The sequence below is a fragment of the Camelus dromedarius genome, chromosome 12 (assembly GCF_036321535.1).
Source record: "Camelus dromedarius isolate mCamDro1 chromosome 12, mCamDro1.pat, whole genome shotgun sequence".
Taxonomy (NCBI): Eukaryota; Metazoa; Chordata; class Mammalia; order Artiodactyla; family Camelidae; genus Camelus; species Camelus dromedarius.
Window position 1 is genome coordinate 6,762,660 of NC_087447.1, and position 24,314 is coordinate 6,786,973.

Below are 24,314 nucleotides of genomic sequence, written 5' to 3' on the forward strand. Positions count from 1 at the left end.
CCCAGCACCTTCTCAGCACAGAGGCTGCAGGGGCCTTGGGAGCAGCCTGAGGAGGATGGGAGCCAGGGCTGGAACCATGCAGAAGCCCAGCATGACACTCTGCCTTCTCTGGACAGAGGTCAAGGAGGCAACATTCTTTGTTCACCAGGAAAAAGGGACAGAAGAAAGATTAGACTCAGAAGTTACAGAATTTATTTTCATTTCTCCAAAAGTTGTTTCTGTGTCTGACTCATGTAGGAAACTGCAAAGCCTTGACTTTCCTGAATGTGCTGCATCCACGGCCAATTCACTCTGGACTCCACGTGTCCATGATGAAACAATAGCTTTCTTCTAGAGAAGCCCAGCTCAGGGTGGAGGTCCAGCTGCACCAGGCCTTCCCACTGGGCCCGCTGCCCGCGGCCCTCTCCTCCCCAGCTGGCTGCCTCCTCTCCTTCCACGGGCGGGATCTTGTTGGAGGGCTGCTCCCAGGCTTTAGATGTCTTGGAGGCCCGCACAGTGGGAGATGCAAAGGGCCGAGCCTCAGATTCTGACCACCTGGGCGGCAGCACACGGACTCCGCCTCCCCTCGCCACTGTCTGCCGGCTGCCTCCTGATGTAGAGTCGGCCAAAGGTGCCCCCCACCTGTCCTTTGGTGAGGCGCCCAGGATTCACACAGATGCAGCCGAGGACATCCTGGGGAGAGAAAAGAAAGGCCAAAACTAGCAAGACTGATGTGAAAATGCTGGAATCATGTAACAGACCCCAAAGAGGATTTTATAAAATGGAAATGAAGGCAACAAAACACTTGTGAAGTCAAATAAATTAACTTAATATTGGAAAACTCTGAATGCCTTTTGAGTCTCTGAAACAGACTAAAGAAGGAGACTCGGCAGGCGGACGGTCAGCTCCCAAACTTGGAGACAAACTTGATCTATTTGTTTTTCAATGTGAAAAAAGTTTACCTCTTGGGGCTAAAGTGGCTGGTTTGGCAAGAGGGCATTGGTCAGGTGAATTTCCTGTGAGGATCTGATCCTTAGGGCAAGGCCTCAGGCGGCAGAGGTGAGGATGAGAAAGCTGCTTGGAGGTCATATCAGAATTGGGGTGTGTGTTGTGTGTGTGTGTATGAGAACCATAGTTTGAGGGCCTTCCCACCTGCCCCCGGGGCTCCCAAGCTGGGCCGACAGAGCACCATGCTCTGGGGGGAGAGGGCAGTGAGGGGACGCTGCTTACTTAAGCATTTTACTAACAGATTTGTTTTCTAGCCCTACCACCTCCCCCAAGAGAGGAGGCCTCCGTGCCGGGCAGGAGACCCTTGAGGAGGGAGAGCTGGTACTTCTAGACTAGAAGGGAGTCAGAGATTGGCTCTGGTATTTCTGGGAAACAGCGGAGTTCACACCCACCTTCACGAAGTATCTCAGCTCGGAAGGGGTGATGAAGACATCTGGGGTGACGGGCAGCTGTGCACAGGCATAGAGATGGTCGTAGTCAATGGCCGCGTCCTCCTGGGGCGGGTAGAGCGGGTAGTAGCTGCAGAGACAGAGAGAAACGTTAGCAGCAGCGGATTTGGGGCCCCTCCCCAAAGGATCCCTCCGTGTCACTGGTCTCCAGCTTCCACAGACCATCTGTTCCTTTCCCCTCTGGGTTTGGGGGACAGGGTACAGGCTTGTCACCCCAGGGTGGAGTTCCCTGGTGCTAGCCCAGGGAAGGCTCTCAGTCAAATGTGTCAGAGCTCAGTGACCCCAAAGCACTCTCTTCGCAGTCAGCTCTTCCAGCGGGTGGGCTCACCTCCTCTGGGTCAGGATGTGCTTGAGTATTCGGCTGAATCTGTCTGAAGTTCCAGAAGAACTGGGAAAGGAAAAAAAGCAAGAAAAGGAGTGTAGAACCTGGTTTTTCAGTGCTTGCTTCTCTTCAGGGAGGACTCGAGGATTTATTAAACTAGAGAGAAGCGATGTGGCCAAGGCCTGTGACAAGAAGGTACCTCTGGGGAAGTTTAAAGACCCGCCCATAAATGGCTCGGTCTGTTTCCACACAAGAGGGGAGCCGGATGCTGGGTTCAGTGGCAAAACAGTGGGAGCCCCCTGTGATCAGGGCTGAGACAGGTCATTAGCAGCCCCGTGGCGAGGTCTGCACCAGTGTGACCCTCGCCCCTCAAGCCAGAGCCAATCAGCGCACCCGTCTCACTCAACACACGAACTGCTTCTCCCGCCTCTCCATCCCAGGCGATGGGAGAGCTGAACTGCTGAAGTGCAGCTCAACAGATTCGGCTGCGGCATCTGATCCTCTGCAGAGCTACACACTGTTCTGGGAGGGAGAACACCCCGTGGGTAAATTCACAGTCATCTTCCACAAGTGGGACATCTTATTTAAGTCACAGATGTGGCAAATGAAGAAAAGCAGATGAATTTCTATGATGATAAATTAAGTGCGAAGATGGAATGAAGGTGTTTCTTCAGGGTCTCAAACACTGTAGAGACAAGTGGTAACAGAAACACACGGGCCAAATGCTCCCTGTGGGCACCTGGAAACTCAGTGGTCAAAGGGTTTGGCAGAAAGTGCTGCTCTGAGGGCTGCCCGCTCATGACTCTGCCAAGTAGCCCCCTGGCCAAGGAAAGGACCAGGATCTGAGGGTCAGCGTCTTGCCAGCTGGGCTGGAATACACGTCTTACCTACTGATCTCCTCAGCCCCCATGTGGAACAGCAGATCGGTGGACGTCAAGCCAAAGATCACTCCATTTATGGAGAGGGTGCAGGGCTCAGACACAAACTGCACGCGCTAAAATGGGAAGGGGTGGGACATTTGCAAACCAAAGCCAGAAACTTCTTCTCCATGCAAGCTGGGGGGGTGTCTTCAAGGGCTGGGGAGATCCCTGAAAGGGGGACCAAACCAACGTACAGTGAATCACACATCTGCCTGTTATAAAGAGGTGCTTAAGACGCAGGCCCTAAGCATGCCTCAAAAAGGCATCCCCACCCCACTCCCGGGCCAGCACTGGACCACCTTCGATTCTGGCTGCTCGCTGGTCAAGGAGGGGACGCTGGTACCTTTTTGTCCTCTCGAGGCAGGTCGGGGCAGCTGAAGGGAGGCTGTGGGTACACCGGCTCGTGGTGCACGTCTCTTAGCGACGGGACGAAGACCAGGTGGGAGCCGGAGCTACTTGGCCAAAAAACCGCCAGAAATGGAAGGAAAATGAGTGCATTGAGTGAGGACAGCTGGGTGACAGAATGCAAGTGTCACAGCTTGATACAAGACCCCACATCCACAGAAGAATTTCAGGACCGAACTCTTCTATGAACAGATTGTGAATGAAATACAGTTTGTACTAATTTACACATGACCACTTCAGTGTGTGGGCCGCCCAGAGCATACTTCCTCCTGGCTCCCTGTGATGTTCCGCTGGAGAGAGGGGGGGACTACTGTTTGGGAGAAAAAGGGGAGAAGAATTTGAGGTATAGGAAATCTAGAAAGAAAAGGGTCTGACCCGAAATCCTTAGAGCCAGAGCTGGAGCCACAGTTCTGACTTCACACTGAACAGTTGCAGCTTTTAGGCATCATGCAGCTTCCCTGACTGCGGGCTCTTCCCTAGAGAGGGACCAGGCATGCCAGTCGATCCGGGGCGGGGAGACCCAACTGGCTTCTCCCAGAGCCCACCCTCCTCTCTCGCTCGGAGAATCAATGCCTTCGGTTTTTACTTCTCATCAGACTGTCTTGCAAAAATGAAAGAAGTATCTAAGAGCAACAGTAAAAGCAGAGATGACAGATGTTTCCTTTGATGGAGGCAGAAGGAGAATCTCTAGGGTTACAACATATAAGTGAAGAAAAACCCCTTAACTGTAGGGGACAACTCTTTATCCTCCTCAGCCACCAAACAGGAAGGAAAAACCCTGACTCCTAGGTTGGCTCAGCTGTCCCCGGCACAGGGGCCTATGAAAACCAACAGGAGTGAAGTGTTACTTTGGGGGCATGTTTGACATCTACCAATAGCTCTTACTCCCAGCTCCTTCTCTTGCTTAAAATGCTGTGGCCTTCCCAGGTGCAGGGACAGGTCCTATACAGGTACATAGCTGCCTCTTGTATGGGATAAAGTGTTGGTGATGGCTGTCACACTTGTCACTCGATTGTCAGACTTTTGCAACAGAAAATCAGAATCTTAAGACCAAAGGTACTTGGCAAATTAGTTATAGCCCCCCATCCCTGTAATTGTTCAAGTCCACAGATTTGGGTGCCGAAGTCTGGTAAAGAGGCCGGGGGTGACCTGATGGGGACAGCCTGTGCTCCAGATCCCTGGGGCTCACGGTCTGTGGGAGACACAGAGAGCGGAGGTACAGCTGGCCGCTGTTAAGAGATGGAACTGCTCTGTTTCGCGCAGACGCTGGAAGAGCAGCGGCTGAGGAGGAAATGGCCCTCCTGTTCATGGTTAGACGGGCTGGAGGGGGAGGGATCTGAGAGAAAATTCCAACTATGCTGAGCATTGCACAACCTCATACATCATGGTGGGAGGGTCCTCGCAGCCGCTCCCTCAAGCAGGACGTGAGCTCCTGGGTTTTCTCAGCTCTTAGGAGGGAGGTTCTTCTTCATTGGCTCTGGTTTCTACCGATAAATCAGCTTAATGCTCTGTTTCTGACCTCTCAGAATAAAACTACATTCCCCCGAAGAGCTCTGTGGATATACTGTATTGGGAAGGGCGGGACAGCTCCCCTCCCCCGAGGCGCACACTGGCTGCAGATGAAAGTGCCTGGTGGTGCTGGGAGCTCACCCCCCCGTAACAATGCCTGCTTGTTCTTTGTTTGTACCGCTGCTGTCAATACCACATGGGGGAGGAACCAAAAGCAGAACCCAAACTCAAACTGAAAGCACCCAGCCAGTGCTGGGGCCCTGCCCCAAAGTCCCTGCCTATCCCAGAGGGGACCTAGGGCTGACAAAACAGGGGCACCACCCCTGCTCCTGTTTTTTGGGGATGTATCTCCAGAGAAGCGTGTGGCTTCTCCACGTCTGACAACCTCCTTTAGGGTCACAACAAACCTGGGAAGCAAGAGGGAAGGCACTTGTGTTATCTCCCTTGGAGGAAGGGAGGCAGGGAGGGAGGGGCAGGTCCAGCTGCAGGATGTCACTGGCACGACTCCAGTGCCCTGACTCTGGGGTCAGTTAGGGAGTGTTCCTCCCCAGTCCTACGTCCAACACTGGCTCACGCTGCTGGTGCAAGAAGGTAGTATTACAACGAATCGACTCTGGAATCAGTTCTCACGGCCAGAGGGCAGAAGATTATACATCTTATTTTAAAAACAACCTTTGTTACAGACTTATTTTTAAAAGCTTAGCCTCAGGAATGCTTGTTTTTGATGCGCTCAGCTGCAGGGAGGCACATCCCCAGAGGATGTCCACCTGTACCAATTTGTTGCAAACCCTGGTTCTGGATGGGAGGGACAGGAAGTGGGGGTGTCAGCTTCCTGAAAAACTTTCTACTTCTAGCTTTAGACTCTTCCTGGAATAGACTCTGCTCTCAAATTAGAACTGCCATCTCTCCTCGCTGCTGTGGCCTTTCACAGTTCCGTCTCTTGGTCCCTGGCAAGGATTCCAGGTTCCCTCCCCCATGAGTTTCTACCATGGCTCACTTGAGGCACTGGCAGTGCCCTCAAAACAGGGGGAAGCATGCACTCGGGGAAGGACTTGGGCTTACCCCAAAACTCCTGCTCACACAACGAGCCATTAGGGCCCCCTGGGATTTGGTTGTGTAAGTCATCAAACACTCCTCAGCAGCATCCGGGAAGATCCCTGAGGAATATGAGTTTACACAAAAGGCGGGAGAAAAGGAAGGAAGTAAAGAAAGAGCAAGGGAAGAGAGAAAGCCTGTGTAGCCTTCTCCTTTCAAGTGTGTTTATCTCCGTGTTTTACAAAGATGCCTCTCGGCATCTGTGCACTTGAAGTTCAAGAGTTTTATCTGATCTCTGTTCAAAAGCATGAAAGGATGGGAACTGCCATGACTTCTGAACGGGAAGCCCTGGAGAAACTTGGGAAGCTTAAGGTTCTGTTCAGTGTTTTGAATTCTGACCTTCGTGTCCCTTCGATAATTGTTCGTAGACATTGCTTGAAAACATCCTCAAATGGGCTTGTCAGTAGACAGCTCTGCAAGAACAGAAAGGAGACAGACTTAGAGGGCAAATGGCCGGTGTCTGTTCACTTGCTGAGTGTCTGTTAGGTGACCCTGGGCACCAGCCGCTGAACAAGGAGCTGAAGGAGAGATGCAAAGATGGAAAAGCTGTGGTCTCTGTCCTCCAGGAGTGGAGTGTAGTTGGCAGCAGGAAAGGAGATGGGGGAAGAATTAACCTTCCTGAATGTGAGCTATGGGAAAGACTAGGAAGAAGAGCACTGTACAGTCTTTTCTGTGGGTTGTGTCTCCCCTGAGACAAAGGGAGGAAATGTCCTCAGAAGGGCCATTTGTGTTTTATGCTTAAAGGACAGCAAGACGTGGGTCATGGAGTTGAGGGGAGCAGCCAGGAAGGTCCTCTCACTGGCACAGCTCCAGGACCCAGTGACACCGTGCCTGCCCCTACCCCTGTGCCTCAGCGACAGGCTCGGATATTTGTAACCCCCGCCCCAGCTTCCAAACTTTGTATTCTGGTGCCCTTAAATGATGCCCTTAAATTCAGTATCTTTATTAAAAATGCCCTGCAATAATGTATTCCTAATAAGCCACAGGGATTCATTTAGGTTGTAACAGATGCAGGATAAACTCCAAGATGAAAGTAACAGCAAGGGCTCAACTGAGTGCAGGTATCTGGTATCTCCCCCACCCCAACCCTAGTCACTCACCTCAACCTGTTCATGCTTAGCATCCAGGAAAGGTCCAAACTGCAAATAAGCCGGGGTGGGGGTGGGGGTGGAAACAAAGGTACCAAAAGAACCAATGAGAACCACATGGGTCTGTGAGCACCTTCCCATAACCTCTCCTAGCAGCTCTCTGCCCAGGACCCACGTGTCCCTCCAAGGCCGCCTATAGAGCCTGGAACAGGAGGCAGATGGGTTTGGGGCGCTCAGCCAATATCACAGGCAGAAGGAGCTGAGCCTTGGATGGAGGGGGCCACTGGGGCCCCAAAACTAGCTGCACTGCCTCCTACAATAGTGGGCTTTTTCCTTCTCAACCCAGCAGGGGAAATCTACCTCCATGCAGGAACTTTGAGCTTTCAGAGAGATTAGCTCACAAGTTGGAGTGATAAGACAGAGGTGAGAATGCCATAAAATCAATGAAGAATGGCAAAAAATCTTGGGCTTTTGGATTAAGACCATACACACCTTGCCAAAGATGTAGACTAAGAACTAAAAAGTATTTTTAAAAAGGAGGAGAGTCTGACCCACTTCCTAAAAATGTAGAACCTCATTAGACTTTTTTCTAAGACCAGCTCCCCAGTTTCCTCGCTGGTGCCTCCCCAAGCAAAGCTGTCCCAGCAGGGCTGCCTACCAGGATGCAGACATCCGGCCGGTCTCGGTTGATGACAGCAATCAGGTCAAGCAGCGGGTCAAATGTGATGCTGTCAGACGTGGTGTACGGTCCACAGGCCACCAGGACCATGATCTGCTCAGAATCTAAGACAACGGATAGTTAAGGTGTTGACGAGAAGACACTGGGATGAGGGCAGGAAGGACAGTTAGGGAAAGATGCCACAGGATTCAACTGATTGAGCCTCCTAATGTGTGCAACACTGGAATCCAAGAGGAGTAAGACTTCATCCTACCCTCAAAGAATCCTCCACCAGCAGTGCGCGAGTGAGGTGGGGAGTGGCGGTGAGGGCAGGACGGAGCAAAGCGACATTCACTTACGTGGTTTCCCTGCGGCATTTCTTTTTATTGTGGTAAAATACACATAACATAAAATTTACCATCTTCACCATTTTTAAGTAAACTTTTTTGTGATATTAAATAAATTCATAATGTTGTGCAATTATTCCCCCCACCCCCTCTCCACATCACTTTCCACCTTGTATAAGTGAAACTCTGTACCCACTAGACACCAGCTCCCCACCCTCCCTCCCCCAGCCCCTGGCAACCACCATCCTACTGTCGGCTTCTATGATTTTTGACTCTAGGAACCTCGTCTAAGAGGAACCATATAGGATTTATCTTTTTGTGACTTTGCTTACATTTGATTTCACTTTGCTTACACTTGTAAGTAGTTTTCCGGGAGCAAGGGCAAGGCACTAAGATTTGAGAGTGCTCAGTGTGAAGGGCTAGCGGGTGGTGAGTGCAGCTGGAGAATGTGGCATACTGAGGAGCGCAGGGAGACAGGTGGGTGCGAGGCTTGGAACGGGGACTCCTGTGTGATGGGGCACAGGGGCATTGTTCTTGCCGACCTTCTCCTCACAGCATCTGCTTTCCTTTGGGAGGATCAGCCTTGCCTCCATAAGGCAGTTGAGGTGGGGCTATCAACCAGGTGCACTGTCCTCACCTAGCCAAGGAGCAGGCACGCAACCCAGTTTAAGTCCTTCACACTCTCCTCTGGGTTGTGGAGTCTAAAGGTAAACCATCCAAGGACAGAAAAAAGGTTGGCGCTGACCCATCCCAGCAGAGGTGCTTGGATGAGGTAGTTGGGTAACTCCTCCCACCTGGACCCCTAGAGTTACTAAACCCTAATACGGGTTAGAAGCCTGAATTTCCAGCCACCTTTCTAGTCCATGAGCTACCTGGACCTCCCCTAACAAAATCTCTTTTTCTTAAGTTAGTTTGGACTGGGTTCCATAGCTCACAACAACGAAACCCAGAGAGCCTGACTTCTTAATATGCAGCTGTATTAGTTTCCTGTGGCTGCTGTAACAACTCACCACAAATCTCATGGCTTCGAACAACATACACTTGTTATCTTATAGTCCTAGAGGTCAGAAATCCCAAAATCAAGGTGTGGGCAGGGCTGCACTCCTTCTGGAGCTCTTGGGGAGAGTCTGTCTCCTGGCCCTTTCCAGCTGCTGGAGGCTGCTGGCAGTCTTTGGCTCACGGCCCCTCTTCCACCCTGAAAACCAGCAGCCTAACATTCCTAATCTCTCTGAGTATCACCCTCCTGTCCTCCCTCTTAAAAGCACCCTTGTGATTGATTACATTGAGCCCATAACAGCCTATTCAACAGCTTCCAGAGGCTTCCCTGCCACAGCTCAGGCATCTCAGCCCTGCTCGTTCCCTGAAGTCAATCTCACATCAGCACGCTTGTTGCCATAAACACTTATTTTCTGACAGAATGTGCAATGTCAGAAACTCCTAAATTTCATTCCTGATTCCAGGTTGTCTTTTAAGAATGAACTCACACAGTATTAATGTGGAGGGGTGAGCCTGTATCTCACTGCTAATCCTTAATAATCTTCTGCTCTTCTTACAAAAATGCTTGGAATTATTTCTGAAGCAAAGTTTATTAAAGCGTTTGTCTTTTCCCATCTAGGTTAGTTACCAAATAACTCTCGGCTTTCTGAGAAATCTAATTTTTAAAAACATCAGTCTCTTTTTCTTCCAGTTTTACTGAGATACAGTTGACATACAGCATTGTATACTTTTTTTGGCAGGGGGAGGGGCGGTTCTACGGGAGGTAATTAGGTTTTATTTTTTTTTAATGGAAGATTAACTAGAGATTGAACCCAGGGCCTTGTGCTTGCTAGGCACACACTCTACTACTGAGCTATACCCTTCCTCCACTGAAATTTGTCTAACTTTTAAATAAATTTATTTTGGAATAACTTGAGAATTGTAGAGAAGTTCCAAAGTTCCATAGTAGAGTTCCCATATGTACACCTTCCGCCCAGCATCCACGAATGTTAACATCTGACATAACGACGATACATTTGACAAAATCAAGGAATTAACACTGGCGTACTACTGTTAACTCCTGACTTTATTTAAATGTCACTAGTTTTTCCACTAATGTCCCTTTTCTCTTCCAGGATCCAATCCAGGATATTACACGGCATTTAAAGAAAATTCTTTTTTAAATTGCTGCTCTTTAAAAAATAATGATAATAAGCTGATGCTCTTTCCCCTTTTCAAAGCAATCTTCAAATACCTGTTAAACATGAGTCTTTAAATGACACACCTTGTGGAGTCAGAACGTGGGTGATAATGCTGACAAAGCTCAGATCCCTGGCCTTCTTCACAGGGCCTGTGACACCACCAGTCTGCAGTTGCCCTCAGAGCTCCGGCACGCTGCTCTCAAACAGCTTTGGAAGCTTTCCCGGGGCCCGAGGAACTGCACTCCTGGACCATTGCCCACCACCCTCCACCCTCAATGTTGGCAAAACAACTTTTGAAGCAAAGCTTACCTCCAGCCTCCTCAGTGGGCTGATGGAATGGAAGCGGCACGCCCTTCAAATAGGAAAGAAGCTACTGTGAGGTCTTGCCCCAGGCACTGCCTTTGGTCAGGAAAGGGGTGGGTACTGAACAGGGGTGGGTTTGCTGGTGTCTTGCTCCCTGGAGTTAAAAGCCCACAAAACTGACAGTCCTGTCATTTTCCCATACTGCTCAGAGTGGCAAAGAAACCCAGGTAGTGGGAGGTCACGGCTAAACTCACGAAACACCTAGCAAAAAGCGGTAGCAAAACAGGAACCTGAAGGCACAGGGTCCTGCTGGGCGAGGATGGGAGAGGAGGGTACCTGCCACTTTTCCCTGCATCCTCTGGAAATCTGTGGAGGGCTACTGGCTACAGCAGGGACAGGTAAGCTACAGGCTGTGGGCCAAATCTGGCTACCGCCTGTCTCTGTAAGCAAACTGGCACAGAGCCACACTTGCTGGCTTCTCCGTTGTCTGTGGCTGCTTTTGTGCTGCGACAGCAGGGTCGACATTATGACAGAGACTGTGTGGCCTGCAGAGCCTAAAATATTTACTGTCTTGCCCTTCAGCGGAACACTTTGCAAAGCCCTGACCTAGAGGTAGGTCCCACTCTACAGAAAATTGAGAAGCAAATAAACGGGCTCTTACAAAGGACGGGTTCTAGGACAGACAGCCGCACACACTGTGCCTGTGGCACACCGGGGAAAAGGGAGGGGCACACAGGTACCTCGTAGAGTCTGGTGGCAACAAGTTTTCTACCAGTGGTGTTGATTCCTTCCACAACCACAACCTGAAAGACAGGCAGCAGACAAGCTTGTAAAGCAGGGGCGGCAGACAAGAGGCCTGGACTAAGCTATTCTGATATAGTTAAAAGTATTGTCCAGCTGCTCTTACTCTGTAATTGTAACCTTGGGGGTATTTTTCTAGAAAACAAATCAAGGGGGTTATGGTCATGTAATAATTATGCTCTACACAGCAATCTCATTTTTACAACACTCCTATGAGGTGAGAATTCTTATCTCCACTTTACAGATGAGGACACGCTGGCTTTGAGGGGTTAAGTACCATCTCCATAATCACCGCCTTGTGGGGTGGGGCTGGGACTGGAACCTGCTGGCAGATGCCGGAGCGACGGTCCGAGCAGGCAGGGAAAGGCGGGAATCCCCACACCGGCGTCTGCTCTCAGGCCTGTGCACCAGCTACACCACTGGGCACCAGAGGTCAAAAGCGAGGGGCAGCTGGCTGGTGACAAAATGCTTCCTCCTAGAGCCACAGCCCACCACACGTACTGTGGAGCAAACAGCACGCCCACACCCCGGTGGAGACACTCCGATCTCACCTGTCCAGGAAACAGAGAATATTCTTTGAGCTCAGAGAGATCCACTGGGATCTGAGCGCCTGAGGAGTGTTCCCGGTCTCCCTCAAGAATCACCGACTTATGGTTCAGCTTCCCGTTGCTGTCACAGCCGATCTGGCCCAGCAGAGTGACGGGCTCCTACCGAAGGGGCACATAAGAACAGCAGTCTCTGGCACAGGGGCTCAAAATCTGGTCAATATGGTGAAGAGCAAAACGGACCCCAAACAGCAATGCACGTTTTTCTTGGTGGGGCATCATTTTGAGCCCAAGGCGACCACCAGCATCATCACTGGCTCCCAGAGGTGGAAGAACCCTTAAGGGGCATCTGGTCCATCCACCACCCAAGGCCTGGACCCTTCTAAGTGGTTGCCTAAGCTGGAGCATCTCCAGCGAAGGGGAATTGCCCCCTCGGCAGCCCACTCCCTGACCTCTGGATAACTGTTAGTAACAGCTGTCGTTTACTGAGTTCACTAAACACAGGCACTGTTCTACAGGCCTGTGGGTATTAACTCATTTAATCCTCACAACCGTGACGTGGATACTATGACTGCATCCATGTTACAGATGAGAAAAAACAGCAACTGAAAGGTTAGGCATTTTAGGCAAGGTCAAACAATGGGGGAAGCCTGGGTTTGAAGCCCAGGAGTTTGACCCCAGGGCCATATCCTTAACCACACAGCATACAGCCTCTTAACAGGAAGTTCTTCGCTAAACTGAGCTGAAATTACTCTCTCTGTGGCTTCCTCTGTCCTGATCCCACTCCTGGGGGGCAAACCAAGGAAGTCTAATCTTTCCCAACGAGATCGTACGTCCCAGCCTCCCCTCCACTACTTCCTCCCAATTCCTCCGAAACTTCCTTATATGACATGGTCTTTACATATCTTCTCCAACTGCAACTCCAATTTCTCCAACTCTGAATACAAACATAAGACAGAGGTACCCTAAAGAATCTTCTAGAACACATCTCACCTTAGACTGAAAATACAGCCTAGAGAGAAAGCACTGGTACATGCCAGCAGCCAGTCCCTAATGACAAAGACCAAAGAAGGGGAGAGGCTGTGAGTCTCCGTTTCTGGAAATCCTATCCTTACTGCTGCCCTTATATCCTGGTACCTGGATGCTTAAGGCCCTCGATCTTTGCTTATATGCAAGACCCTAATCCAAGTGGAAAGAAAATGACCTTCTCTGGTCACAAAACCAGAAAGCACTTATAAATTCTTCTTCAGAAGGACACAAGTTACCAAATTCATCCAAGACAGATGTTCTAACTAGAATGTAGACACGAAGTGAAAGGAAGCAGGAGAATGCCGTTTGACCGTCAATTTAAAAATATCAATTAGGAAGGACAATTAGAGTAACTCTTACTTGTGCTGGGACTAGAAGAGGAGTAAAAGCCTCAATCTTGTAATGTTCCTTGAGTTCACTGCCAAGTTCTTCTATCTTATAGGTCAGAACTGAAATCCCAGAGGGGAAAAAATGTGTTTAAGACATTTTACTTGCCAAGAAGAGAAAATACAGCATCTTGTAAAACATTAAAGTTAGTCATTTTACAGAAGCGGGAAGGGTGCCTAGGATACCGGCCAGGCTGTATTTTCTGAAGCCCTAGTCAATTTCCTGACATTGGCTGAACCCACCTTCCATGTGGCCACAGGGGGCCACGGGGCATGATCCCAGAGTCAGCCTGGCTCCCACCCAGCCTTCCTCTCACTCAGGTCGTCAGGGAGCTTTAGGGGAAGCCAAGCCCAACCTGGAGAACCTTCCATTCTTCACAAGGAAAAAGCCATAAATGTCTGCTCCCTTTACTACTTTAATTGGCTTCCTTCACACCGTTCAAGTGGTTGTTACTGGGAAATGGTAAAGTGATGTGATTTGGGAGAATTATTAAGAGTATCACAGAGGGAGGGTATAACTCAAGTGGTAGAGCGAATGCATGAGGTCCTGGGTTCAATCCCCAGTGTCTCCTCTAAAAATAAATAAACCTAATTACCCACCCCAGCCAAAATAAAGTAATTAAATAATACAATAATAAATAAGTAAAAAAGATTTCTATATATAAAGCATATCACTTCATGTCCCTTTACTAACAGGGGCACCCAGAGGACATCTACCAACCTACATAGTAAAAGGCAACCTTGAAACTTGTTCTACCAGCCTAGCTGAAGCTTTGTTACAGACTTGAAACACTTCCAGGTAGTTTTATATCCTTCAGAATTTCAAAGAGAAAAATAATTACCTTCTCGAATGTCTAGGAGCTTCTGAAACATCGATTTGTAGCTCCTGGTTAGTGACTCTGGAGACCCCAAGACCTTCAGGCTGACGTTACTGGCTCCTCCTCTCCCAGACCAAGATACCCCCTGCACTGAGCCAAAGGAGGTAACCACCTCTCCTCCGTTACTTCTCGAGTTGTATTTCTGAGAGGGAGTAGCGCTAAATGGAAGCAAAAGACATTAACATTACTGTGTTCATGTCTAAAAGGAGGGAGGACTAAACTGAAGTCACCTTTTGGAAATGGGGATCAGAGAAACGTCAGGCTGGCCGCACATTTTATAAATTTAATCAGCATAATGGGTTTGGATATCCTGGACCTTTAAGGAATTTCAGGAATGAGGGGGGCTGAGGAATACCAGGCTGAGGAATACCAGAAGTGTTTAGAGAAGTTTAGAGACAGACATATTTTAACAGGTCTTCCCTTGGCTTAACACTAAACAAAGTGAAACAAAACCCAAACCCTGAACTGATTCAAAAGCAAGTTTTGAGTACCACATTTTCTTTTCTTTCTTAGGAATTTTTAGCATTTACTAGAACAACATCGGAGCCCAGAATGGTGGGTAAGCCAAAAGTTGCTGTGCATAATCATACCTCACAATACAGGTCACGGTAGAAACCACAACAAAATGAGGTTAAATGAAATGAATCAACTTTCCCCAGTGTCATTGGAGGTGGACGTGGAATGAATTCAGTCAGCTGTTGAACAAACACTCCCATTCTCCAAGTCTCAACTGACAAGTTCTCGTATTTCCACTTACTGGCTGATAAATCACACCTCCAAGGACACACGGGTGCTCCTGATCTGCTCAGAGGACAGTGGGGGCTTCCAACCCTTCAGCTGTGAACAGAACTTAGAGACAGGCCTGATTAAAGCGGGCTTCATTTCACGCACCAAAACTGCAGGAACTGGTCCTACGTGGGCTCCCCTGCAGCGGGTGCTGCCATCCCTTCTTTCTACAGAGGCCACAGAAAACGAGCTCAATTAATTACCAGTCTCCAGCCTGCCTCTGCCTGAATAATTTAGAAGTTACTTTCTAAATTACAAAACCAGTTTCTGATGTCAGCTTTAGGAGCGTGCATCACAAAATGACTGGGCGGTACATCGCCGGCTTCTCCAAGCACCTCCCTGCGGGGCTCCGTGGGGCGGGCATCACAGCCGGCCCTTTGACACAGTGACAGGCTCGAGCGAGGGCAGCTGTAAACAGATCTGGATTTCAGAGGGTTGCTTGTTGAGAGAACAGAACTGCTCTAACAGTGCAGGCACACCTGTGAGAACCATCTCTGTGTACCACATTCCAAAGGTGCCCTTCTAAATCTAGAAGGTTCCCTTCAGAAGCCAGTTGGAGAACCCCTGAAAGCAGAAGTGGACCACGCTAAAGTCAAATTGTCCTCTGACTCCAACTACCGCTTGTCTTGAATGACGGCTATCGCCTCCTTTCTAACATGACAGGGCTGGAAAATCTGAAGCTCTGCTCAGCCTGAAGCAGTGACTCCTGGCAGTGAGTGTGTCCCTGGCTGGCTAACATTTCTGCTCCTTAGACTCGTCCTGACAGGGCAGCACTGAAAACCTTTTCTTCTACTCAGCAGAGCTCTCGCCTATGGAATTCTCTCACGGAAGACGTGTCATTTACAGATTTCAAAAAGTCACATGTGGTCTTTGTGGATTTACAGGCAGAGGTGGCAGCAGGGATAAAATACCAATTAAGTCGGCGTAGATTCACAGTGACAAGAAAACTCTCAGAAACTAGTTGTAACCTGAGTGAGGAACAAAAAACAGGTTACGCAACATTATGAACAAAGAAACGTGCTTTTCTTTTTTAAAAAAATAAATACTTTAGACTAAAAAAAAAGAAGAAACCCAACAACAAATGAACTAACAGAAGCAGGTGGAACCCTATTTGCCTCTACTGGCAAGACGTGTAGGCCTCCCAGACTTCTAAATAGACAGGTTGTTTTCAGTAGAAGATATCAGTTCCTGATCTAGGAAATGAGCTCCAGAAAAGTGGGTGGAAAGCGAGTTTCCTTAATTACCATAAGAAACAGTAATTTTCCACACAGGACGAGAAAGCAGGGAGGGCAGGGAGCAACAGGCTTTCCGGTCAGTTCACGGCAGAGGTGAACGTCCACCCACATGCACGGAGTCACGCTGCAGAGGTGGCCTCCGCCAGGTGACCAGGGAAGGGGGCGGGCAGGCCTGCTGGTTGGCAGCGGAATTAGCTGTGCTGCATACCTTGGAGAGAAACTCGATGGCGAGAGGAGCTGATGGGGGCTCCGGGCAGACACGCTCCTCTTTGTGAGGGGGGTTTCTGGGGTGGCGATAGCTCGCTTCTGAGAACCCTGGAAACAAAACAGAAAAAGAGTCCAGTCTCTCTAGACCCAAGTTGCTAATTAAAGGTAGAGTTTCTTAGAAAGTAAGGGAGAACGGTGCCCAAGCGAAGGGCACACGCTGGGCCAGGGTTGCTTCTCCTTAAGGCCCTGCCTTCCAGGCGTTACCTCTCAGAGACATTCAGCAACTGTAACCCAGGATTCATCAGTACAGTCTCCACTTTGGAGGCAATTGTGAAAAAAAGCCAACAACATTCCCCCAGAAGGACTGCCAAGCAGGCAATCTGTCCTGTCAAATCTCTCACGTGTTCACTTTTCTTCCCCACTTCTCTTTGCTTCAGAACAGCATTGAGTTTTGCTATGTGTTTGGTTTTGACCTGTGTGGACGCATTTTCCTGACAAGGGATGGGACCGTGTTACTGCTTGTTTTGGCAAAGTCTACAACACATTTTCAAAATTTAAGAAGGGAGTGACTCCGGGCAGATAACATGGCTGAGCTCATACTTGGAGAGTATTTAGCAAATGCCTCACTGATGGTCACTGCTGTTTTCTGGGTTTTGCTCATCAGCAAGAATCCAAAGAGATGCCCAGAATGAAGGGTGAAACGCAGTCCCAAGATCTATTGCTTCCCAAAGGCTGGGATAACTGACTGTGGCCAAGAAAAGACAAAATCCTCGCCTGGACTGCAACCAGGGGGCTGGCCAGCCTGCAGACGTTTCCCTGCCCTTGGGCTCCTCCTGGCTGCGTGTTTAAGTCATGCCACCAAAGCTGCCTACTGGGGTGACTGTGCGACACATGCAGAATGGATTCAAAACCATCAGGTAGCTGGAATGGAAACTAGATTTTAAAAAGGCCCTTATGCTACCTCCCTTAAACAATAACCACTTAAAAATATTCCTTCCTAGCATTTTAATATTTTTCCAGTTAAATACAAATTCTAATAGTTACAATCTTAGTTAGATATAAACATTTGTTATAACTGATTTTTTTGTTCTATTTTAATTATGAGCATTTTCCCACATTGTCACAATCTTTATCCTTCTTAGTAGCTGTGATGATTGAATTGATATATAATACATCTCTATTGCTGGACGTACGGGTTGTTTGTAATTTCTGGTGATTCTACGTAATGCTGAGACAGCCATCTTCACACACATAGCCTTTTCCTATAATTCGGATTATTTCCCCACGAGAGATTCTTACTAGGGATGATTACTGGGCCAAAGGATGGAAAAGATTTTATGGTTTTGATATGTTTCCTCAAACTATTTTCCTGAAAGACCTTTCTAACATTCAGCGGGCTACAGAATTCCAGGTCTGTCTCTTAGGACAAGATAGGGTTTGGGGAGAGAGAAGAGGCTTGTAGCTCTCAGCCTCAGCCCTCGTGGTGAAACCTGACTGTGTCAGCAAACCTGCTCCAGTTACGTTCCTCAGGGATGTGCTCCCTCTAACCCAGCTCAGGAGACTCACTGATGACACTATGTGCCAGTTTATCTACCTGTAATGAGAAATACAGAGGGACCGGAGTCTCATACCCTCACATCAGCCAGAAACCCAAATTATAGCCCAGGATGCCAGTTTATTCATTTATTAGAAACATAAAGCTGACAGCATGGGAACTTCAAATCCTCAGGCTAACACAACTCTCCCTTGTCAGGCAGGACGTGTGGAGTCAAATTATAACCGGGAGAGTTATGGTGAGCACGGGGGCAAGTGTGTCAACTGCATAGCCAGATATTTAATGGTGATGAGCTAAGAGCACTGACAAAGTCACCTCTGTACCAGGGCACTCCTGCCCCCAAGACCCCACCCTGGTGCTGCTGGGCTGGGGAACCAGAGCCAACGTTGGGCTCTGACTGTCATTGTGCTGCGCTGGTGCCTGGCAGTGGTCGGGCAGTTTCCATGTGATGGGCCTGGTTCTCAGCATTTTTCATGCCTCTAGCCCAGACCCAAATTGCACTTCCTCTGAGCTTCAGACACATATTTCAAATCATTTGCTCATTTCACTCCAACTCTCTTAGCTCTGATTCTGTGGTCACAAATTTTGATCCGTAATTGAGCCTCCTAAGTACTTTTGTAGCAGGAACGGGGTGCCCTCAATACGGTATTCCAGCCATCAGAGGGGGTATACTTTAACAGGTAGTTAAATGAACTTGCATCTGACTTACGCATCAGTCTGAGAGCTGAATGATCATTTAAAGCCCCCCAAGATACAATCAACTTTGGTGCTGTGAACATTTTGGCTTTCTTGCTCCCCAAAAGGCTCACCTAAACTACTCACCTGCTTTCTTACAGCGTAACTTACTTTGAAAAATGAACACTTACTCCTGTTTAAGGATTTCCAAAAATTTCTTTCCTATAAAAGGTAACTACTATTACTGAATACACTGCTTTGGGCTTGGCACTTCACATACTCATTTTATTTTCAAGCCTTCCGCAATAGGAGATGTTATCCTCTGGCTGTCAGTTTCCTGAGGGCAGCGCACACCCATGCTTGCTTCATTCACCAGTTTACCCAGTGTCTAGTACAGTGCCTGGCACACAGTAGCTGCTCAGTAAATGAATGAATGAACCCTGATTTCATAGGAAAGAAAATGGCAGCTCAGAGAGAGAAAAGCAACTCACCCAAGGTCACCTAGGTCTTTGACTCAGGCTTTGAGGGCAATGCTTTTCCACTGCCCTACTCCACATCTCACAGTGGGGTCCAACACTCGAATTGGATTATTCAGTTATAGTATTTCCACTTGATACAAAACTAGGCAACCGTTAAAAAAGAGTAATTATGGGGAAATTGTATTTATAAAAATTCTATGATATGCTAACTGAAGAAAGTAGGATAACTGTCTACAAGGAAAGACTACCATCATGTAAAAACATCTATGTATGCGATCAGAAAGGAAGACGCACAAGTGGAAATACAGTAGGAACCGTACGATTGTTTAATTTTCTCCCTCAGAACTTCAAATGGTGTGATAATATTTTTATTTTTATTCATTTATTTCAGTTTTCTTTTTTTTTAATTTTATTCTAAGGGGTCCTGGGGGAGGGAGGTATTTAGGTTTACTTAATTTATTTCTAGAGGAAGTACTGGGGACTGAACCCAGGACCTCGTGCATACTCTACCACTTGAACTATACCCTCCTCCTGATAATATATTTAGAATAAAGAAACAAATGTGACTTATAGAATGTAATTTCCAAACACTGTGCACGCACCTTGGAGGGGGTGGTGTAAGAGTTCAAGAGGGTCTCCTCTTCCTCCTCCACTTCAATTCTAAAAACGTTGGTTAAGAGAAACAATAAACTTCCACCCAAAATCTAAGGCAAGGGTTGATTAAATAAGAAATCTGAGTATTAGTTACACTTATTGTTTTTAAGTTGCATGTGCAACGATAGACAAATGATAAAATGCAGTATGTTGCTTGATGCAAAGGCCTTCAGCAGCAAAGGATACAGCTCTTGTATGGAAACAATGTCTCTGGCTCCTGCGTGCCTGCTGTCCCTGGAGGCAGTGTGCCCAGCTTTGGACAGCCTTTTGCTCAGAAACTGAGGAATAAAAGATAATGAGTTATTATTCCATAGCCAAGTAATAAAGAAGGTGTCTTCCATAGCCATGAGGTAATAACAGGCAATTGAAATACAATCAAAGATATAAAATCCCTCAAAATAAGAAATAAGAGGCCTGAATCCAAAGCCCCTACTCTTCTCAATATACCATGCCGCCTCCTGGATGAGCAGAAACAATTACATTATTAGTTTGCTTACAGTTTGTTCTTACCTCATGTTCAAAAGAGTTCAGGACCTCTGAGGTGAGGCCGTCTTTGCGAGTGCTCGTGCAGAAGGCTATCAGCTCGCCCACCATCCCCTCCTCATTCTGCCCGTACAGAATGCACAGCTCTGCCACTGCAGGAGGGAAAATTTGACGCGTAAGAACTTACTGCATTTCCTGTAGCTTCCAACTTGAGAAGTGAAAATAATCCTCTATTTATTCAATCAGCATTTATTCAGCACCCCCTAGGGACAGGCACTGTTCTACGCAGAAGAATACAGCAGTGAACAAGAAAGAGACGGACCCTTCCTCATGCAGCTTACTACTGGGGGAGACAGAAAACAAACAAATAAGAAAATATGTACGTTGGATGGTTAAATGTGCTTTGAAGAAAAATAAAGCCTGGAGAGGGATGAGGGAGTTGGGGGAGGGGCTGGCAATTTAAACGGTGATTAAGGTAGGCTTCATTGAGGAGGTAACATTTGAGTAAAGACTTGAAGGAAGTAAAGGAGTGAGTTAGGCAGTGTTGAGGGGAAGAGCTTTCAGGAGATGCAAGGTCAGCAAGGCCTTTGTGGCTGGAATGAGGAAGGAGACAGAAGATGAGTTGAAAGGGTAAAGGGGGTGCAGACTGTCGGCCACTGTCATTACTCTGAGCAAGCTGGGAAACCCCTAGAGGGTGTGAACGGAACAGTAACATGATCTGACTTCCACTTAACAGGCTCACCCTGGCTGCTGTGTTAAGCAGTCTGAAGGGGACAAGGGCAGAATCAGGGGACCAACTGAGAGAATCGTGGCAAAATCCAGATGAGAGATGATGGTACTTAGATCAAGGTGGTGGCAATGGAGGAGGGAAGAAGTGGTTGGATTCCAGACAGGAAACATCCTGAAGGTAAAGCCAGGGGGATTTGCTGACTGGATGTGAGGTGTGAGGAAAGAAAGGCGTCAAGGATGATGCTGTGTTTTCAGCCTGAGTACCTGGAAGGTGCAGTTACCATTAACTCAGGTGGGGAGGCAGCAGGAAGAACTATGCGGAGAGGGAGCAGGAGCTTAGCTTTAGACACATGGAGTTTGAGATACCAATCCGACATCCAACTGGAGACTTCTTGTAAGTAGACCAGCCTGCAGTTCAGGCAGAAGGTCTGGGCTAAGATACAAATTTGAAAATCATCAGCAAATACCTGAATGTAAACCCACGAGACTAGGCGAGATCACCAAGACAGTGAGTGTATCTTGGGGCTCGGATAGGGATGAACCTGCAAAGCCTGAGAGGCAGGCGGTGACAAGCAAGATAGGAGAACACCTGGGAGGGGTGTCCAAGAAACTAAGAGAAAAATATTAGATAAACAACAAGTTTATCCTGCATAGCACAGGGAACTATATTCAATATCTTACAGTAACCTATAATGAAAAAGAATATGAAAAGGAATATATGTATGTATATGTATGACTGAAACATGATGCTGTACACCAGAAAGGGACACAACATTGTGAACTAACTATACTTCAATTAAAAAAAAAAACAAATTAAAAAAAAAAAAAAGGAAAAGGACACAATAAATAGCATTAAATGCTGCTATTCATCCAAATGAGGATTGAAAATTCATCACTGGCTTTAGCCAGGTGAAGGTTGTGGGTAACCCTGAGAGAAGCAGTTTCAGTGAAGTGGTGGAGATGAAAAAGCTGACTGAAATGGGCTTAAGGAGGAAAAATTTGAAGACGCAAGTATAGGCAATCCTTTTGAGGCGGTTGCTGTAATTGGGAAGGAGAGAACTGGAGTGAGAATTGGGGACAATGCAGTATTTAAAAGGTGGGAATAAGAACAACATTTCTATACTATTAGGAAAAAAATCTTACAGAGAGAAAAACAGAAAACACGTAAGAGCAGAGAATGACCGGAGTGATGTCCTTAAGAAGGTAAGAAGGAATGGAGTTTAGGACTCAAGTGGAAGCTGTGGCTTTTGCTAGAAATACAGAGAAGTTCTTCATTGTAATGGGAAGGAGGCAAGGTAGGTGGCACAAACACAGGGAAGTGGAAGTAATAGTGGTATCTTAAAGAAGTTTTTTAATTCCTATTTTCTCATCGAAACAGGAAGTAAGTTCATCAGCTGAGAGCGAGAGTGGGACAGAGGCTGTTAAAGGAGAAGGTAGAAAATAGTCATCAGGAGACTCAGAGTGGACAGACCAGGGAAATAAGGTGACTGTCAGACAAGATTAACGTTCCACTGAGGTTAGTGATTATGAATTCAAAGTCTTGAATTCCAACAGCGTTGCCAGTGCAGCCCCAGGGGAGAAGGAAGCAACAGTATTCTAGTCTCTCACAAATGATCATGTTTGCGTTCTGGTTTTATATATTAAAAAAGAAGTTCAAAGCGTTGATGAATGATTAAGGCAGGTGTACAATCATCCTGATTCTAAAACTGAGAACGTCCACATCTCCCAAGACTTCGCTTCCAACTCCGTACGCTGCCCCAGAGCCTGACCAATTCGATGAACCAATATAATGGAGCACTAGACTGCGGGACAGGAGACCTGGTTCACAGACCAGCTCAAGCAACTAACTCTCCTTATCTGTTTCTCCATCTGGAAACAGCTGACAACCTCCTTAAAGTTCTTTCCCAAGCCAAAATTCAATTTTAGGAACCCATTTCAAGGGACTCATATTTGCACAGATCACCAACAGCTTTGATGAGAAATGACGATCAGCAGACATTTAGGGAGAAGCCAGGAATAAAAAGCTACATTTCAAAACCCCAACATCTCTTGCTTTGTTTTTGAGGCTTAAACAGTTTCCAACCTCAGAGATGTTGTCTAGCCTCCTGCGAACCTGGCCTGTCCCAATTCCACCTTTCTGAAACTGCACTGATTTAAAATTGTGCTTCATGTTCTTATTTTTGAGTTGGGAGCCAAGCAGAAAGACTCCTGTGGGCATTTCAAAGTCCTCACATCCCAAATCTCAAAACTCAGTTTAATTCATCTCACAAACATGGAGAAGTCCCATGAGGGCTTGGGGGGAAACTTGGAAGCACTCCCTTTTTGGTTCTAGGTGACTGGGAATATGGAGCAAGAGCGTGGACCCGAGCTGGGGTCCGGGGAGGGGTCAAGGGACTCACATCTCTCAATCAGAGCCTCTTCGCATTCTAGGCCGAAGATCTGCAACTCCTGCACCAAGAGCTGGGCGGACACAGCCATGATGACCCAGGAACGGGGCCAGGCCCTCCCAGCTCCGGCTTGACTCCAAGAAACGCAGGGGCGTGGAGATTGACGAGCCTGACGCCGTCCCTCTGATCCTTTCACTCTTCGAGAGACCGAGACGAAAAGTGACCAAATGGCCCAAGACCTCAGGCGGCCTGAAGGACTCAGCCGTCAGTCACGGAGAAATACTTTCTTTTTTTTGGAAGCTCCCAAACGCCTGAAGGAAGGGAATAGAAATTTTGAGAAGTCACTCTCCTGGGGAGAGCGTCCTACCTCCTAAAAGTCACCCTTGATCATCTCAGTGACGGGGGCAGAGCAGAGCAGAGAAGGCCGGAAAAACCCGCCAAATGGTTTGTATAGCGCACGCATGCGCGAGACCCAGGTTCAGCCCCACCCCTTCCCCTCCGCTTCCTTCTCCGGGTTCCCGGACTGAGCGCGCGCACGCGCGTCCGAGGGCGCGTGCGTACAGACGCCTGCACGCCCGCCGGCGCGCCCGCGCCTGGCGGTCGGCCCGCCCCACGGCGGCTGCGCAGTTGTACCTCGCCCCCCGCGAAAGCGAGGCCCGGGCGCGCACAGTTACCAGCTTCCAGCAACCATCCCGCGGTTTGTACCCGCTGCGGATTCCGCCGCTGTTTTCCCGGCGCCGCCTGCTCCGCGAAGCTCTGTGACGTGTGTTCGTCACCCTTTTGTCCTGGGCCTTGGTGCGCAGGCGCTCAAATGTCCCATTCTGTGCTCAACGCGGGAAAGGGCTTGTTGTCTCTTCTGTTTCCTGCGTCATCTCTGTACTTGGTGTGACTTAGTTAGGGAATCTGGTTGCCATGGTTATCGTCATGGTTACCACCGAGGTCCCAGCCACAGTGACTGGTCTGTTTTATGGATCTGGCGCATTTCGGTGGAAAAGAGGTGGACAGGTGAAAGAAGTGATTTACTTTTGGACACATTAGGTTTGAGTGCCTTTGAAATTTCCAGTTAGAGGTTCCTACTGGGAGACTGGAAGCTTGGGAGTTAAGATGGTCACTAAGGGGGGGAGTTTAATGATGAGAAGAGGGTCTTCCCCTGAAATATCTCCTAATTCTGTGAGCCAGAAATCTCCATTGGCTCACCTTAGATCAAATAATCTTCCGCATCGTA

General features: G+C 48.1%; 1 protein-coding gene across 5 annotated transcripts; it reads right to left on the reverse strand.

The window, feature by feature from the left end:
- Positions 1-169: 169 nt before the first annotated feature.
- Positions 170-23,964, reverse strand: POLA2 (DNA polymerase alpha 2, accessory subunit). 5 transcript variants are annotated; one of them, XM_064492139.1, is made up of 19 exons: positions 23,795-23,964; positions 23,102-23,286; positions 20,001-20,125; positions 19,677-19,768; positions 19,439-19,496; positions 16,129-16,235; positions 13,864-14,057; positions 12,996-13,084; positions 11,613-11,768; positions 11,001-11,063; positions 10,267-10,309; positions 7,434-7,558; positions 6,788-6,826; positions 6,027-6,100; positions 3,022-3,130; positions 2,646-2,752; positions 1,765-1,824; positions 1,380-1,506; positions 170-672 (listed from the first exon to the last, which is right to left on the reverse strand). In XM_064492139.1, the coding sequence occupies exons 2-19, from the start codon at positions 23,178-23,180 to the stop codon at positions 520-522; spliced, it is 1,800 nt and encodes a 599-aa protein (XP_064348209.1). In that variant the 5' UTR covers positions 23,181-23,286; positions 23,795-23,964; the 3' UTR covers positions 170-519. The 5 variants fall into 5 exon arrangements, 4 of the variants coding, with proteins under 4 accessions (XP_064348209.1, XP_064348208.1, XP_064348207.1 ...); XM_064492138.1 differs by having other exon boundaries at positions 23,102-23,400; XM_064492137.1 differs by having other exon boundaries at positions 23,102-23,400; positions 23,764-23,964.
- Between the last annotated feature and the right edge of the window lie 350 nt (positions 23,965-24,314).

Excerpts from the sequence above, each read along its gene's own strand:
- POLA2 (XM_064492139.1), bottom strand. The coding sequence starts at position 23,180 with ATGGCTGTGTCCGCCCAGCTCTTGGTGCAGGAGTTGCAGATCTTCGGC. Across the intron at positions 19,769-20,000 it reads TGAACTCTTTTGAACATGAG|TTTCTGAGCAAAAGGCTGTC; the intron begins GTAAGAACAAAC and ends TTTATTCCTCAG. Across the intron at positions 1,825-2,645 it reads GGGGCTGAGGAGATCAGTAG|TTCTTCTGGAACTTCAGACA; the intron begins GTAAGACGTGTA and ends TTCCTTTCCCAG.